The sequence below is a fragment of the Molothrus ater genome, chromosome 23 (assembly GCF_012460135.2).
Source record: "Molothrus ater isolate BHLD 08-10-18 breed brown headed cowbird chromosome 23, BPBGC_Mater_1.1, whole genome shotgun sequence".
Classification (NCBI taxonomy): Eukaryota; Metazoa; Chordata; class Aves; order Passeriformes; family Icteridae; genus Molothrus; species Molothrus ater.
In genome coordinates, this window is record NC_050500.2 from 5,142,826 (window position 1) to 5,160,909 (window position 18,084).

The 18,084-nt window shown below is 47.9% G+C and overlaps 1 protein-coding gene across 2 annotated transcripts in view; it reads right to left on the bottom strand.

Moving 5' to 3' along the window:
* The window catches only part of DISP3 (dispatched RND transporter family member 3), a 49,044-nt gene that overhangs the window by 14,658 nt on the left and 16,302 nt on the right, over nucleotides 1-18,084 (bottom strand). For both annotated transcript variants that reach the window (XM_036396355.2, XM_036396354.2), the window contains exons 2-15: nucleotides 16,620-17,556; nucleotides 14,543-14,762; nucleotides 12,056-12,192; nucleotides 11,512-11,646; nucleotides 10,502-10,662; nucleotides 8,860-8,999; nucleotides 8,022-8,167; nucleotides 5,740-5,901; nucleotides 5,197-5,358; nucleotides 4,557-4,679; nucleotides 3,439-3,575; nucleotides 2,749-2,930; nucleotides 2,166-2,296; nucleotides 1,119-1,291 (exon numbers count right to left, since the gene is read on the bottom strand). In XM_036396355.2, the coding sequence (XP_036252248.1) occupies nucleotides 1,119-1,291; nucleotides 2,166-2,296; nucleotides 2,749-2,930; nucleotides 3,439-3,575; nucleotides 4,557-4,679; nucleotides 5,197-5,358; nucleotides 5,740-5,901; nucleotides 8,022-8,167; nucleotides 8,860-8,999; nucleotides 10,502-10,662; nucleotides 11,512-11,646; nucleotides 12,056-12,192; nucleotides 14,543-14,762; nucleotides 16,620-17,547 (2,937 nt within the window). In that variant the 5' untranslated portion in view covers nucleotides 17,548-17,556. The remainder of the gene's footprint in view (nucleotides 1-1,118; nucleotides 1,292-2,165; nucleotides 2,297-2,748; nucleotides 2,931-3,438; nucleotides 3,576-4,556; nucleotides 4,680-5,196; nucleotides 5,359-5,739; nucleotides 5,902-8,021; nucleotides 8,168-8,859; nucleotides 9,000-10,501; nucleotides 10,663-11,511; nucleotides 11,647-12,055; nucleotides 12,193-14,542; nucleotides 14,763-16,619; nucleotides 17,557-18,084) is intronic.

Below are 18,084 nucleotides of genomic sequence, written 5' to 3' on the forward strand. Positions count from 1 at the left end.
AGACATACACACAGCAACTGGCACTGCAGCTTCCTGCCTGCTCCTCTGCCTGCATTTCTCACTGCCCCTGCAGAGGAAACAGGCAAAGGCTGATTCTGCACAGAACCCCCAAATCACAGAGCAGGAAGAACAGCAGAAAGCTGAAGTGCAGCAGCCAAGCTAAGCATAATTTTCCTAGCGAATGACTGTCATGTGTCAAGGTATGAGACCTCACAGATAAGCTGTTTCTAGAAAAGTCCCATTTAGTGATTTTCCCTAGAGTAACTGATTTTTTGTTAATACTTCATAACAAGATGTATATTATAGAAAAATATCACTTCCCTCAGTCTTGATTGTGTAGTGAGATTTTATACCACACTCAAGATGGGTTTGTTTCAAAAATCCTCAAAAAAGCCAGGTTTAGACTCAAAATTAGAAGGCTATATATTGCACTCAGAGGGATTTTCTGAAAAGTCTGAAATGTTTTTTCAATAAGGACTTCCTGATCTCCATTATTTTGTCAATTTGCCAAAACAGTGTTTTACTGGCTCATCACAATGCTACAAGCCCTGCCCTTCCATCTGTCCAGACTGCTGGACCACCCTGGGCTGTGGGTATTAACTAAACACCATCCAGGGAGAGCCTGCCCCTTGCTTGCCAGCCCCAACCAGCATGGCCTGCCCAGCTTGCCAGACCATGAGCGTGGCATTCACATTCTCTGGAAAAATCTCAGCTTCCCAGGAGAAAACTCCTGGGTGAAGGGAAGCCTCAGAGAAAAGGAAAACAATTCTTATCTCATTTGCTTCTCCTGTGTTGTGCTCATGTGGAATGTGGTTGGAGATTGTTCACCCACAGGTGATTGTTCCATTGCATTCTGCTGTGAGTTGTTTTCACTCTTTGGCCAATCAGGGCCAAGCTGTGTGGGGACTCTGGAAAGAGTCACAAATTTTCATTATAATCTTTTTAGCCTTCTGTAAGTATCCTTTCTGTATTCTTTAGTATATTATAGTATTCTTTAATATAACATAGTAACATAAAATAACAAATTAGCTTTTGAGAACATGGAGTCAGATTCATCATTCCTGCCTTCATGTATTTTGGGTGTATTTTGGGGCACCCCACAAACACACCACGAGTACCATGTCTCCGAGGACGTGGTTGTCCTGGCGCCTGGTGCGGTTCACGCCTCTGATCCCAAACACCACAAACACCATGGCTCCAGTGTCCACCAGTGGCCTCACAGCTGGCTTCCCACAGCCTGTGTTCATGCATGGGTTAAATCCAGATGTGGCTGACGGCTTTGCTTTGGGTGCTGTTGTCAAATAGAGAGTAAAGGTGGGTTAGTTGTTATAGTAACTTCTTCGAGCTAGGTCTAATGAGCTCCAGGAGCCTATAACACACCTAAGATAGCTCAGCTACCTTTGGAGGCACAATAATCAGCAGGATGGCTGCTGTTGCAGTGTTGGAAACAAAAAGGTTTAATAAAAGGCAAAATAACAAACAGAAAAACTGAGCCAGGTACCAGCCAGTTCTTGCTCCTGGTAAAAAACTTTACAAAAGCCATTTGTTTCTTTGTTTACTCCTCTTTCTAGTTATTGCCCAAGTGAGACTTTTTAGCTTCTGTCTAATTACCCTCCTTAAGTTTGAGGTGAAGTCTCCTGAGTCCTATGAGGTGTCTTTTCATTTAATCGAAGAGAGAAACTTTTAGACTTCTTTCCTTTTAAGGAGACAAAAGGTAGTTTTGTCACTTCATCAACAGAGAGCACTAACTACAGTTAGTGTCCTGGTTTGATAAGGAAGGGTTGATAATCTGAAGGGTGGTGATGAACTGAGAGTCCATTATCTGAGGGGTGGTAACTTGATTGAGAATCCAAGGTTTTGTCTCTGTGTTGTGTTGGAAATTGGGGGGAGGAGGAGGGATGTTTTTGGAAGGTTTTCATTCTGAGTTCTGTGTGTTCCTTTTTTTTTTCATATTGTAAGTTAATAAAGTTTTTTCCTTTATTCCTAAGCTGGATCCTGCTTTGCTCTATTTCTGGTCCCATCTCACAGCAGACACTAGGGAGAATATATTTTCATGAGGGCACTGGCATTGTGCCAGCATCAAACCATGACAGTTATATTAGGTGGCAAGAAAAGCTCTGATTCTCTGGATCTTGGCATGTTTGAGCAGGGCCTCAGCAGCTTACCTTTTTCACTGGGGACATAGAGGATGCCTTTGGTGGGTCCATCTGGGCTAGAGCTGAGCAGACAGCCCGGAGGTGCCACACACACTCGGCCGTGGTAAGGGGGCTTGTGAGACTGGGCAAAATACAGTTTCCTGTGCAGCAAAGAAAGTTTGTTATGGGGGAACAGAGGGAGGGAAGATGAAGCATCCAACATGGAAACAGACATTCTCAGGGACAGAAGCAATGGGAGACGTGAACATCTATAGACCTGTATCCCTAACCATTGCATATTCTCTGCTGCCCATTCAGCCCAAGAGTTCAGGTGGGTAAGGGCAAGAACCAGATCAGCAACATCTTTTTGCCACTCAGAGAAGCTCACTCACAGTCTCTCAAGCCTTTTGTTAATGATCTCAAGCATCATGTTAATGATGCTATGGGCCTGCAAAGTGACTGCAGAGATGGGGCATATATGCAGCAAAGCAAATTCTAGAGCCATGGATGTCAGTGACTGAGAGCAGGACTAGCACTGGCCATCAGGCATCTCACACCAGGCTCAGCTGTGCTGTTTCTGTTGCCTTGTCCCGAGGGGGGTTTGCAAGGTTACCGTGTGCGCTGCTGCTCCTTGGAGGCCACGTAGAAACTGAAATCGAACTTCCAGCCCCTCTTGGTGTCACAGGACAAGGTGGTCATCATCCACTTCCTGGGGCTCATCTGCTTAAGCAGCCCTACTGTGGACACACAAGCTGTCAGCTTCCTGGTGAAGTTACCGAAAGGCACTCTATACACCTAAGCAATGGATTAATGAAAACAGACACTTAACTCCACAGGGTTGCAGCCTGTTGCACATTAGCATCACACTCTCCCTTCCTCCCTGAGCACTGGCACAGCCACACAGAATGAGCACTGCAGGCACAGTCAGCCCCCAGCCTGCCCCTTCCCAGCGATGGCCAGTGTGTGACGGGCCCCTTAATACCCTCATTCCCAGTGGCCTAGGCTGAATGGTGGCTGCTCTGCCCAGGGTGAGGGACATCTGCCCTACTGACACCCACAGTTTGGCTCCTGTCACTGACAGTCACCTCTCAACAGCAACAGGTGAAGCCTTGTGGCACTCCAAGGTATCATCTTGGATGATGCCAAGCACAATGCCTTCTGTGTTAACTACCCTACTGCAGTGCTCTGGAAATGTCACCCAGAGCTACATAGGACCCCATGGAGAGACAGGAGGAGGCTCTTGTGCTCACCTGCTGAGTGCTGCCCTCTTGCTAGAAGGGCCCAGCATCCTGGAGTGACTTACCTGGAATGAAGGCACCTCCCCGTCCCCCGGTGACACCATCTGCCAGGGCGCGGGGACACTGGCATTGAGTGAGAATCTGTAGATAGCTGGTCTTCCCTTGCTCCTGGACTTGGAGATATACACAGTGCCCTGGAGCTCTGAGGAAAACAGAGGGCACGAGGTTTGGTGCTACTTCTCAACCAACAAATCATGCAGCCAGAGCAAAGGAGGGCTCTCTTATGGTTTACTGTCTGCTCAGCCTCTGCCTTCTCCCAGCACAGTACATCTTTCAAAGGCTATCACAAATACATCCTGAGCTGCAGTAATTCCTGATGGCTTATTGATTCATGTCATCCTGGGACCTGGCCCAATAACTGTTTTACCCTCAAAATCCCCTGCAAACTGAATTTACTCTCCTCGTGACCTGCCAACAAGGTTGTGAACAGGACTGGGATGTGAAAGCTTGGAGTTCCTAGCCCTGTTCTCAGATCAGAGGGATATGAACCTAGATGAAGATAGTGCCACCTGGGTTACAGGACCATGTCCTAGAGAGCAGCAGGTATTCACGGAAAGGGGGATTCTAAAAATGCCCCAAACTGTCACAGGCATCTTTTATGAAAAAGTCTTTCCTTAGGATTTGTCCTCCTGAGAAGCTGAGAGGCCTCAGGAACAAAATGTAACCAATGGTTATCTGCTGCTGTGGAATGCAACACGTGCAGCTGGGATTGGGCCCATGTTGGTTGTTTCTAATTAATGGCCAATCACAGTCAGCTGGCTCAGACAGAGAGTCCGAGACACAAGCCTTTGTTATTCATTCTTTCTTTTTCTATCCTTAGCCAGCCTTCTGATGAAATCCTTTCTTCTATTCTTTTAGTATAGTTTTAATATAATATATATCAAAAAATAATAAATCAAGCCTTCTGAAACATGGAGTCAGATCCTCATCTCTTCCCTCATCCTTGGACCCCTGTGAACACGGTCACACCATACATCCAGCACCAGCCTAGGGCTCAGTGGGACAGGCTCTGAAGAGAATTATTCCCCATCAGCTATTCGGAGAGCACGTGGTTTAGTTTGTACCCCAGTGGATCCTTGGGCCCTGGCTGCAAATATGGCCAGAGTCATCCTGCTCCACTCACCTTGCTGCCCTGCATCACTCATGCTGCCTTTGCTTCCCCAAGGTGAACCTGAGCCCCTCTTCTTTTTTTCCAAGGAAGTTCGGATGTTGTTCTGCAAACTGTGGGGCTTTTCCTGAAACAAACCTGTCCCACAAGGTTAGTCAGGGAGGAAGGAGTGAATGGCATGAGAAAAGAGGTGCCAGGCCTGTGCACACCACAGACTCAGCTGCTGAGTACCAAACCCTGGGCAGGCAACACAGTGCCACAGTCTCTGGGCTGGGCACTGACATGAGACCAGCACTTATGAGTAAAAACAGTCAGTTTTCATGGTCTGTGAAGGCATTGCTCCAGAAGAAATACTCAGGCAGTTCATGGCTAAAGCAGGAAATACTTTATATTTATATCTAAATACTAATTTAATATCTAAATCTATATAATATCTAATATCTAAATACTACTCTAAATATATCTAAATACTCCACTCCTACAGGCAACTCAACCATCCTTTTCCCAACCTGTACCTCCTTTTCACGGGGCCCATCCAATGTCCAGTGAGATATTTGAACATTGTAGGTGTCTGCCTCACAATTCAGCTCCTCCAGCCCAGGGCTTAGGCCAGGCTGGACTGCACCCACCATGGTTTGGGAACCAGTGTTCTCACCTGAGCAGGTGATGCAGGAGATCCCTTCAGCACTCAGGTTGTATTTCAGGTCCAGTAGTACCTGGATGTTTGTGTCTGGCCGGAACAGGACTGGGGCACGGCTGGCTGGATGGAGGCGGCTGGCAAAGAATATGGACAGGAGCAAAACGAGCAGAAAGAGCCCTGCAAAGAAAAGCCTGGGTCAGCATGGGACCCTACATGCACTTCAGACATGCTCAGAGAGCAGCAATGTGGTAAAAAGATGGTGTTTTCAGCTGGGAAAAGAACAGCCACTAAAGCACACTGGCAGCTGGGCTTTCTTGCAATAAGCCCCATGCCTGGAAAAAACTCCATCAGGAATTGCCACTTTAGATCTGAGTGAGAAGAAAGGGATGGTAAAGTCCCTTAGGGACTGACTGTTCAGGGAGCACTCTCCCACTGTGTTAGAAAACAGTTACCACGTCCCTTTTCCCAGCTCTTGTAACTAATAATCAAGGCTTGGAGACTGATTGAAATGTCAAACCCTCTAAAATCCATGCAGATGCAGCTCCCCTCCTTGCTTACCCACAATCACCCATCTGCTTTTCACTGCAGACCACAGCACCCAGTGTTCCAGCAGCTCCTGCAGATGAGTTATCAAGTGACCCTGGCTGCTCTTCCCTGCAGAGAGCTGCAGATTTTCTGGCATCACAGACACCAAGGGGACATCCCCCATTTCCAGGGAGACTAGAATAGAGAGAAATCAAAAGCAGTCTCAGTGGCATGAGTGTCTCTCAGAGCTCTCTGCTCTCCTTTATCAAATCTTGTACAAGGTGCTGTACAGCTCAGTCAAGCTACAGAGATGGAGTAAGACCCCAGCAGAGGCAGTGACTCCAGGATGTTTTAAGAAGCATCTTTGCCAAGTCACTGCCATGCAACCGCTACACATGTAAGTCCATAGCTCAGTCCAAATCTATGCTTCAGGCTATTCCTTGCTCTACCAAACCCCACAAACACTGTCCTTAAGGTCACAGGGACACTGCATGCTTCTTGGGCCAAGCAGACTTTGTCCCTGTCCCACTAAATGTGCCTTACTGCTAATTACACACAGCTGACCTCTTCCTGACGCAGCCTGGCTCCTCCCTGATTCTCTTATCTCCAGATCAGGGACGCCAAGGGAAATGCCCCCTTCTCTATGAGAAGAGGGCACTTGCTGTGTGTTGGGGAAGATGAAACAGGAAAGCCTTATAAATATGATTTTCTGGCAAAAGATTTTGAGAATATAGAAACTATAAGCGAGATTGGAATGAAAGCAAGCTTTGAGATCCCTCAGTTACTGAACAACGTCGGCCACAACACAACAACAACGGTGTGGCCACTGAAGGTGATCCCCTTTTGATGGAACAATTCCCTCTACTTGCAGGCAGCTCCAAGGGTCAGAGCAGACCCTGCCAGCTTGGCAGAAGGGCCCCAAAGAGGAGTTTTTAGGGTTTAAAATGTAACACAGGATGGTAATGTAATGATTCTTATAGGCTGTATGGAAATGCTGTAGGATTTGTATCTTGTACTAGATTGGTTAGTGAGAATCAGAATATTCAACACAGAAGAAGATTTATTGTATTGTAATGGGAACTTTGCTCTCTTACCCCTTTTACTCTCTTATGCTTTTGCTCTCTTGCCTCTTTTACTTTTTTACCCTCTCAATCATCCTCTCTCCCCCTCTCTTCTCTCAGCCCTGCTCTGAGCTGTGGCTGGCAGCTCCCAGCAGGGCCCTGCACCCAGGCCCTTTGCAATAAACCACAAATTCCAAGCCCTGGCTCCAGAGATATCTCATTTCCATCCATTCTGACCATCCTACCCCCTGATGCTCCCACACTGTGGGGGGATGAAGCATGCCTGGCACACTCACAGCCAGCCCACAAACCATGCTTGGTCAGTGACTGGAACAAGCTGCTTTGCTTCTTCACAGCTCCCTCATGCCCAGGGACCCTGGAGGAAAACATTCTGCTGTTTGCAGGGAACAGAGGGATTATTTCCATAAATCACCATTGCATGTGGCTCTGGCACACCAAGGAGAACTCTTGCAGCACAGAGCCACAGCCAGAGCTTCTGTGCCTGCCTGTCCAAGGCATCTCAGAGCCCACTCTGCAGCAAGGGCTCTGCACATGCCATGGAATTGATTCAGTTATGTCCAGCTCCAGTTTGCTTCTAGGCCTGAAAGATACTCACTGCCCTGACCACTGCTGTTGGGGGGTTTAAAAGGAAGAGATTCCAGCGAGTTTTAAAAGCCAAGTACAAGAGAGCACGACCCTGTAAGCACCTTTTTCTTGTGCTGGAAGGATTATCTCCTGCTAACAACAGATAGGGAATTTCTGGGTTTTTTTTTCTAGATTGCTTATGTGATCTCAGGCAAGTCACTGCCCTCTTCATACCACGATGAAGGAGCTGCCCTAGGGGGCTGATGCTGGAGAACAACAGGGCTCTTTCTCCTGCTTCCCAAACACAGTGCTCCAAATTGCAGGGAAGAGGGGAAAACATTGCTCCATAGTGAGCTGTCCTGGTGTTATGGCTTAGATGTTTCATGGCTACTTCCACATGACAATCAGTGATTCCAGACAGAAAGCACACCACAGTGGACCCAAGAGAATCAGCAAACTAGTTAAGAAAGCATGCATTGACACCCACTGAAGATCTCAAAGCAAACTTACAAAGAATGTTGAGTCCTGACTCCTACACCTTCCCATGATGACACCATCTCCAGCTTACAGTTCAGGGAACTGAGGCAAGGCCGAGTGTCAGGGACAGGGAGAACTGCAGGATGAAGAGGGCAGTGTGATCCCCTAAAGGCACAAACAGAAAACACTTACCAGGCTCCTCCTCCACGCTGAGCAGTGGGATGTCATCATCAAGGTAGGGAAGGGTCTCTCTGCCTGCTCTGGAGGGGGCTGCTGAGGCAATGAAGAGATCTTCAGCCAGGTGCAAGGCACTCTTTTTGGTGCACTTCTGACTGCAGCTGGATTGAAGCAGGAAAGGAGACAAAGGCAAGAGTTTAAAGCCACACACCCTGTGAGGAGTTACCAGTGGGCTCCTTCAGTGGCAAGGAGCACAGGAACAACCTGCTCCAATTGCTTGGGAAGACAACAGGGGCTGCCAGGAGCAAATTCCATTGCTAAGTGCTGAGAGGGCAGGGGCTGGGCTGGATGCACAGAGCAGGGCTGAGCCTGGACCCTGGGTGCTGAGTGATGGGAGTTTCAGCAGTTCATGTCCCTGCTAATCAATAAAATCATTCCAGGTCACCTGCAGTGCTGAAGAGCAGGGGAAAAGGAAATGTGCTGACTTTCAAACACAAATCTCCATGTCCTGCTGGTGCTCACTGGCAGGAGCAGTGGGGACCTGTCTGCCTTGCAGGGCTTGCATCTCCACCACTTGAAGGTTTAGCTGTCAAATGGTCAAATGGAAACAAATGGTCCAATACTCACTCCATAGCATTCAACCAAGAGAACTGACTGAGAGAGAATGAGACTGGGACTTGACCCTTCCATTTTGCTCGAATCTGGAATGGCAGAACTTAAATTTCCCTTCTGTCAGAGCCAAAGCCAAGCTGCCTGAGGGGAATGAGGATAAACTGAGATGATAGGGAAGGAATTTGCAAACCTCCTTGACTGTGAATTCCACAGCTTCCCACCCACAGGCTCCAGGGCTCACCTGGCTTGGCAGGAGCTCTCTAATGGGGACACATAGAGGGTCCATATTCCAAGAGCAGCTGGCATGGTGAAAAGCACAGCTACCCAGCAGCAGGACACAATCAGGGACATGAAGAGTCCAAAGTCATGCACAGCTGGGATCTACATGGAAGAAAGAGAACATGGGATTGGGATCTGTAAAGGTTATAGCTGGTCTATAGCTGCACAAATAATTTGGCCATGACAGACACTTACTCAACCAGCCTAGCTTGCTAGAGAAGTGAAGCAAACAAGTCCCTGGACACAATACTGATAGGCTAAATTCAAGTTCAAACAAGGGGACCCCATCCAGTCCCTTTGAATCAGGAATGCACCCATATCATTGGCCAGTTAGCTGGGCAGAGTTAAGACCTTTGTCCAATCCTCTCTGTAAGCACGGGATATTCAAAGCCCCTATAAAAGAGGGTGTGCTTCAACAAAGGTTGGCTGTTGCCACATGAACTTCAGTGTGTGTACGTCACATTCCTGTCTCCACCATCAGTGACAGGGATCAACTGGGGCAGGATTGCTGAAGAGACAGCAGGCAAGGAAGAGATGTCTGGAGGAGCCTGAGAATAACACACACTGACCTCAGCCAGGAAAATCAGCAAACCTGATAGGTAAAGCACTGAAACAGAGCCTGTTTGACCCCACTGTTACGTGGGGCCGTTGGCTGGAGACAGAGACAACACAAACTCTGAGATCCATGTGACAACAGCAATGGTTTATTATGGAAGCTTCCTTACATAAGGGGTTTAAAACTCCCAGGGTTAGACAACCCTGATTGGTCTGGGTCTTAACACTGTCCCAGCTCCTTGACCAGTGGTAAGTCTGCATTCTAGAAGGAGCGTGATTGGATGAGATCTCTGTCACCACATTTCTCTTCACAGAGAAAAGCAAGGCGCAATTCTTCCCAGGAATTATTTCTGGGTTTCACATTGTCTGAACGGCAGAGAAAAGAAAAACAATTCTTATCTCATTTGCTGTGCCTGTGTTTGTGCCAAAGTAGAATGCAATATGGAGATTGTTTACTCAAAGTGATGGGGTTTTGTTTCCTTGGCCTATCAGGGCCAGGTGTGAATGTGTGTGTGTGTGTGTGCGTGTGTGTGTTGGGACTGTCACTGACAGTCACGAGATTCTGGGCAGTGGAGTTCAGTTGAGTGCTTGGCAGATTCAGTTTAGATGTAATGTAATAATATATAGAATAATATAGTATAATAAAGTAATTAATTAGCCTTCTGATAAGATGGAGTCCTCCCCATCATTCCTCCCTGCCACGGGGGTTGACCTGTTTCAACAGATCTCTGTTTGAGTTCAAATCTAACCAATGATTGCTCATTCAAGGACTTGTTTTATTTCTTTTCTAGAATGAACCAGGCTGACCAAATTGGATTTCTGTTATGGCCAAATTTACCTTGTCCAGCTACAGACCAGCTGTACTGTGACAGCACAGAAGTATTTCCTTGGATAATCCACTACCTTACAGCAAGCAAGAGACAGCCCTGTGAGAAGCAGCTCTGGCAGCCCACTGTGCTCAAGGAGAGGACAGATGGTGTTGTCAGCTTCCTGATCAATTAGGCCCTTTGGCAGACATTGAAACCCCAAATTCCAAAGGTACAGGGTACCTGAGAGAAGATGTTGGCAGCATATGCTGCAGCTGTGGTCAGGGAGGTGAAGAAGGTGGCTTTCCCTGCTGTCTGGATCGTGTGGATCATGCGCAGTCGCAGGTCCTTGAGGTGCGTGGCTTGGCGGTAGGTGTTGATGAAAACAAAGACATCATCAACTCCTGGAAAAAGACAGCAGAGATATTGGTACTCTGCTCACAGAGGTGACACCTGCTGAAAATCTGATTTCCCCCTTGTGAAAAATGCATGCATTCTATGATTGCCTTTTCGCAAATGTTAAAATGAATATGATATGTGTTGTGTTAGAAAGTAATGCTGTATTAATTCTCTTAAGTACTGTGTTAAATATAGTTTTAGGTTTTAACAAAATGTTAAAATAGAAACTATGCTATGTAGGATATTTTTTTTGAAGAAAGGACTTGCACAGAGATAGCAGCCACAGGACACCTGAATCTTTCAGAGAAAAAGAATTTATTGCTCCATTATCAGAAGAAACAAACTTCTTCCTGCCTTCATGTCGCTGTCAGGATTTGGAGGAAGAAGCTGACACTGCCCAGACAGAATCCTGTGTCTGAGTGGAGTTTATGCATCATGGATGAGGTGTATGAATATGCAACAGGCTGTTGCTTTTAAGGGTTAATCCTCTGTTAATGTGAGTCCTTTCTCGGGCTCGTGCTGCCCAGAAAGAGGTACCCAGACTGTCTGTAACTCTTTGTATTTATTGTCCCATATTGTCCTCATTCAATTTGTCCAAAATGTTATTACTCTAATTGTATTACTATTTTTCCAACAATTTTATTACTATGAAGCTTTTAAAATTTTAAAAACAAGTGATTGGCGTTTTTCACACCCCTTGATATTTGAACTGCAAATATTAAATTTATAGGTAACAGAAAAGGGCCTGAAAATTCAATCTGCATTTGCCACCATCACCTTCTTCTCTCCTGCAGACAGAAGGCAGGGCAAGGCAGCACAGGTGAAGCCCAGGCTTTGAGTAAAGATGAGCTTACCAATCCCCACGATGACAAAGGCAGCCACACCATTGAGTATACCCAGATACTGGATCCCAAACACCACATGGTAGAGGAACAGAGCCACCAGGCAGCTCAGCCCAATGCTGGCAATGCCAAAGAATGACAGAAACACTACAGCAGAAAAGAAACACGGAAGAAAAATAATATCTCTGGCCACCCCTAGCATTACAAACACCTCCCATCTGCCCCTTTGGGATACTGGTTCCCATGAGTGTGTTGGAGACAGAGAACAGTTCAGGGCTGCAGGAGTACTGCTTGCAGACTCCTTCCCACGAGGCTCATGCAAAAAATTACATCAAATTTATGCCAGTGTTACCAAGACTGGCATTTGCATCTTATTCCTGACCTCCTGTGAGTCTTTCCCTCACCCTGCCCATAAATCTCTGCTCTGGAGAATCAGACTTGCCCTTCTGCATGCTGCAGTGCCACACTGGTGCCAGGGCATCAGCCTCTCCTCAGCCTCGACACAGAGAGCCAGGGCACATTTGGATTTGTGTTAGAACAGGTGACTCCAGCATACCTGAGCAGGAGGTGAGGATGTAGACCAGGACAGCTATGCAGCTACTGCTGATGAAGGCCAGCAACATGTCATTGTTGAAAGTCCTCCTCACTTCATAGTCAAACAGATCTGTCCCTCCATACAGCACCTGGACTTTGCTGGGGTGGGGAGATATGAAAGAAGAGGAATAGTTGAGCACAAAAGGAGCAGAGCCAGGTGGTTTGAAGCACAGTAGCTCCTCCAGAGCCAAAGGAGGTCACTGCTCTAATAACCTGGCAGTTCTCTGAGAAAACAGAGCACTGAGAGCAGGCTGAACAAAGTTGCTGCTGGAGGTGAAATTCATACAGGGAAGGAAAAAAAATAAAGAGGAGGTCTAATATTTTTAAAACTCCTCCACTGCATGGTGGGTCTTTGGTACTAATAGACAGTTCCTGGAGCCTTCAAAGCCAATTCCATCTGGAATCCTAATCATTGCTTATTGTATTAGCACTGTGGATGCAGGCAGAGGGAGAGATTAATCAGAAATTATATGATTTACCAGGTTCTGCCTCTGGAAGCAGGCTCAGAGCAAAAATAATCCAACATAATTTAACCAGGACTACAATAATGCTGCACCATAGGAAGCTATCAGGGATCTGAGCTTTGGAACTGAGCCTTGGCCTCAATTCCTTTTTGGCTTGTCAGAATCACAATCTGCTTTCCCAGCCCATTGCTGAGAATGCTCTGTGGCTGCCTGCACTCCAACCTGCTTTTGAAGATCAGCATCCCTTCACTCTGGGAAGCACCAGGACTCAGGGCAGCAGGAAGCTGGAGTCTAAGAAGGCACGGAGACTGGGACACACCACCTTCTGTCACCTGCCTGAGTGCTGGGATGCTCTTCTAGGCCTTTTAGCTCTATTTTATTATCTCTCTCTCTCACAAGCACTGAGCAAAGCTCTGTTCAACCAAGAACCTGGCAGTGAAAAAAGCCTGCACTTCCTGAAACTTATCCTGCCCTGAGACTCCCTTCCCCACCTCTCTGTACAAAAAGCAGAATTTGATCCACAGGTTGAGCAGCCTTGAGTAAAGACTTTCATCCCCTGCATCACACCAGTAGTGGCCAAATTCAGAGCAGGAAGAAAGTTCTGTTTGAGCTAGTGGAAGTGGATTTGTAAGACAGAAGCAAAAAGATCCTATGCCAGACAAGCTCTCAGTGGAAAGACAGGCAGTAGATTCAAACTTTGTCCCCTTTTCATTGTCTCTGTTGGTGTCTCTGGCGTGTGGAAGTGGCAGTAAAGGGAAGCACATGAGTAGTTTTCTGCCATATACTCCCCACCATCATTCACAGCTCTGTGGCTGAGCCCAGTTTCAATGGAGATGCTTTTTCATCTGGAGCATTATGCCATGGCCACTGTTCAAGCCTGACCAGCAGTCCAAGCTAGCATGTCAAGCCTTCTGTGCCTGGTGCCTTCCCAGTGAAGCCAAATGGAACATGGCTATCAGAGAATAGAATAGGATAGAACAGAACAGACTAGACTAGACTAGACTAGACTAGAATAGGCCCTTCTGCCCTGGTGTGAACTTTAAGGCAGAGCTGTCACATTCATATTTTCTGGAAAAATCCCCTTGCCCAAGATGTTGCTCCTGGGAAGCTGAGAAGCCTCAGAGAAAAATGAAAACAATAATTATCTGATTTGCTTCTCCTGTGTTTTGCTGCTTTGGAATGTGTTTGGACATTGTTTACCCAGAGGTGATTGTTTCATTGGTTTCATGTGAATTGTTTTGACTTAATGGCCAATCAGGGCCAAGCTGTGTTGAGGCTCTGGAAAGAGTCACGAGTTTTCATTATTATCTTTTTAGCCTTCTGTAAGTGTCCTTTCTGTATTCTTTAGTATAGTTTAGTATAGGAGTGTGCCTCTTGTTGATAGAGTGACAAAACTGTCTTTTGTCTCTTCAAAAATAAAAAAAGCCCAAAAATGTCTCTTCTCAATTAAGTGAAAAAGCTACTTCATAAGTCTAAGAGACCTCACCTCAAACTTAAGGATAGCTAATTAAACAGAAGCCAGAAAGTCCCACCTCTGCAATTTACTAAAAAAAGAAGTGAACAAAGAAACTAATCACTTTTGTAAGGTGTTTTACCAGGAACAAGAACCTCTGGTGCCTGGCTTGGCTTTTCTCTGTTTGTTATTTTGCCTTTCATTAAACCTTTTTGTTTCTAACACTGCAACAAAAACCATCCTGCTGATTTTATGCCTGCAAGGGTAGCTGAGCTATCTTGGGTGTGTTATAGACCCCCAAAAGCTTATTAGACCTAGCTTGAGGAGACTACTATAACAGTTTAGTATAATATAGTATCATAAAATAATAAATTATCCTTCTAAGAACATGGAGTCAGATGCATCGTTCCCCCCTTCATCTGGGAGCCCCACAAACACAAGACAGAGCTTTTACCCTGAAAGGTCTGTTCCATCCTGAGCCCTTCCCTGCTCTTGTGCACTCCCACCTGCCCTGCCCACACCCTCCCCTCACCTCGTGGACTGCTTGGCCAGCATGGCCACGTAGGTGATGACGAAGTTCTGGAACTTGCGGCGCTGCTCCTCCCAGCGATCCTCCACCGAGTAGTAGTTGGGCAGTGGGGCCCCGAAGAGGATCTCACTCCTCAGCAGGGAGCTCTTCTTGTTCTCAGCAGACAAGCCCTCATCCACATACCAGTAGAATTCGGGGTGGGTCATGGCCAGCTCCAGGGATCCTGCAGGAGAAAGCAGTGCCACTTTTGTTAGGTGCTGCTTGATTGTCTCGGCAAGGCACGGGATCCAGTGTGCCACGGGGAAACTGGGGGTCATCCTGTCCTTCCTCAGAGCAGTGCTGACTGCTGCTGCCTTCCAGAGAGCAAGGAGGGCCAGGGAAACCTGGATTGCAAAGACTCACATCCCACTTCTGTTCTGTGGCTGCTTGTGTTACTGCCCCATCAGGGACACATCTTCCACGTGACTGACCTGAACTACAGCACCCCCAGCCAACACCATCCTGATCAATACCCCACTGCTGGACGCTCTTCCTTCTCTTACACTGGGACAATATTTTCTCCATTACACCTGGAAGCACAAGAACTAAGCAATGCCCATGGAAAAGGAGTCCTGGCTCTGCTGTGACCTGTAGCTCTGCTATCTGATGGTGTGAGGGTTGCAGAGATGGAGGCACTCAGCTAGTTCTAAGAGACACTGCCTATCTATTCCCAAAATCCAGTTCCCTAGAGTTTGGACCAGAAAGACCAGGAACTGTGCTCTTTCCTATTTTGGTAGCAAAACTGTTACTGGAGCAGATGGACTTAATCCTTTGCTTGTTCCCTGCATGGCTCCTGGACAGCGACCCTCTGCAGCCTGGCTCGGGAGACAGATGGAAGGTACATCCCACAGCCACAGCACACCCACAGACTCCCCATGAGTCACCTCTTTGTCACCACCCAGAGCCTCTGTTCTACTAGAGGTGCACAGCACAAGGTACAGAGCTGGGAGGAGGAGGCAGGGCCTTTTTCCTCCTCTCCTTATAGCAACCTTTCCAGCTGGTGACTCACAAGCTGCCAGAACAGCCCACAGACCTCTTTAATCTGCTCCGTCGTGTAGGGAAACTCATCCCTATCTGTTTTTTCAAGCCCCTGGTATTGCTCTAGTGAACCACAGTCATCTATAGGGGACAAGGGTCAGTAGAATACATCTGTACCATGCAGGACACCCCCTCACTTATCCCTCTCACTTGCCTGTGGGGGTCTGTGTGACCTGTGACTGGAGTTGCAGAGTTGAAAAAGGGGCCCTGGAGCAGAAAAGACAATTCCTCAAGGCACAGCCCAGCAGCATCTTCCTCTCCATACAAGGCAGCCACTCCTCTTAGCTGCACACCACTGACTGCCTGAACCTTGTTGAGATCTTTAGCTGCTCAGAGTGACCCCAAGAAAAGTTGGAAAGTCTCTTTTCCCAGCCTGGTGCTTGAAGAAGGAGTCAGGGCTCTTCATTTCTCAGTCTCAAGGTTGTTTATTGTATCTTATCTGTAAAATTCTTTCTCCTGCCCTGCTGAGTTCCACTCAGCAGGACAGTTCCAGGCACTCTGCCTGCCCCTGGGGTGGTCTCGTGGTTATGTCTTTATACTAAAAACTACATGTACAATGTTTACAATTACTGTCCAATACCTATCACCTATGTCAGACAGTGAGCTTCTACTCTAAACCAATCTGTAAGTGCCACCATCACAGCAGAAGATGGAGGCCAAGAAGAAGAAGGAGAAAGGCTGGACATGCCCAGTTCCCTCCATCTTGCCCTCCTGGATCCCCATTCTAAAAACCTCAAAATCTACTTTTTCACCTTGTGATAAATTCACTATCATTCTACTTAATTTGTCATGGCTTGCAGGTTTTCATCTGAGGTTGGTAACTTGCTCCACGGGTCATAATCAAAACCACAGGGGCATCTTGGGCTCTGTGCCAGGGTCTCTGAGCCCCCTGGCAGGGGTCTTGGCCATCCTGGACAGCCAGGGGGATGTCCTGGGTCCTGACAGAACCTGAGGAGAGGCATTCCTTGAGCATACCAGCCCTTGCCTGTGGCCCTCAGCTCACCTTGGATGTCAGCAAGGTCTTGTCCCATGCCATCGTAGTAAATCTTCCCTCCTCTCTCAGTGGGGAAGAAGTAGGTCATGAGGGAGCTGGGAGGGGAGCAGTAGGAGTAAGAACCCAGGGGCAGGTCCTTCAGGACCTCATGGGGCTTCCAGCAGAATTCACGGAAGCGAGGGTGGTCCATGATCTTGCGCTCCACCTCGTGGATGGTGACCAGGCGCTCCGTGGTGAAGATGTTGTTCTCAGAGTCGCCCCGAGCCAGGAAAATGAGCTCAATGCGCCAGTGAGCGTGAGTCTGTGTGTTAGCACTGATGTAGGTGCTGGAGTAGTCCCAGCGTGGGGCTCCCCTCCCAACTCTGGAGCTCTGGTTTGCTGTGCTGGGGTGGGGCTGGGGCTGCAGGGAGCTCCCCCTGCCCTCTGCGGGGCTGCGCCTCACCCGCGCGCTCACCCCGAGGTGGGAGGCGTTGAGGTGGAGCTGCTGGAGCTGCTCAAAGATGAGCCTCTGCAGGGTTTCTGAGGTAAAGTCAGCCAGATCCCGGCGGTTCCTCCCCCAGGAGCCAAACTGGGATTTGAGGGCCAAGGCGAGGGCGTCGAAGCGCTGCGAGGACTCGTGGTTGCGGATCTCGAAAGCGTTGTAGGAGATGTCAATGTCCAGGGCGGGGTAGTGGAGGAACATGACAACAGCAAGCACAGCAGGGATGGCACAGCCCAGGAAAAGGATGAAGCCAGCACAGTATGGGTTGGTAAACACCCAGCCAACAATATTCCAGAAGCCAGACATAGGCAGCGTGACACACAGGGGCCTGACTCTGCACGGGCTTTTCCCACACAACAGAGCACCCTCGCGCCTCTTCCGGGAGCTGAAGGCCACATCTTCATCTTCCTCCTCTAGCCAGGCATCCTGTAACAATGGGTCATCCTCTGTGTCCATGTCCAGCACCTGCACACAGATAGAGCAGTCAGCAAGACCCAGCAGTGGTGTCACAGGCACAGCTGTGAATCCACAGACCCGCAGCAGCAGAGCCAGGACGCTCCAGTTCCCTCAGGAGGAAAGCATCACTCCTTCCAAACCCCACAGATCTGCTGCAGCCACTGAAACAACAACCTTGTCATGGGGCATCCCACATTCTGCCTGGCAGAGGAACCAGAGAGGGAGAGGTTCAAGTGACAGTGCCAGGGCCCAGTGCTGTGGCAGAGGAAGGCTCTGCATGGCTCCAGGAGCACCAGGCAAGGAGACTGCAGGGATTCACAGTATGTTGCTCACCCTGCAGCAGCATGAACACTTAATTAGCTAACCTAAATTAGCTAACACTAAATTAGCTAACTGGTTCTCACATCCAGGAGTGGTTCATGCTACCAGATACAAAATGCAAAGGAGTGCTATCTTCCTCTCCTTAGAACTGACAATAGACTTCCCCCAGCTATTTATGGCTTTGTTCCTAACCAGACCCCCAAACACAGCACCTTG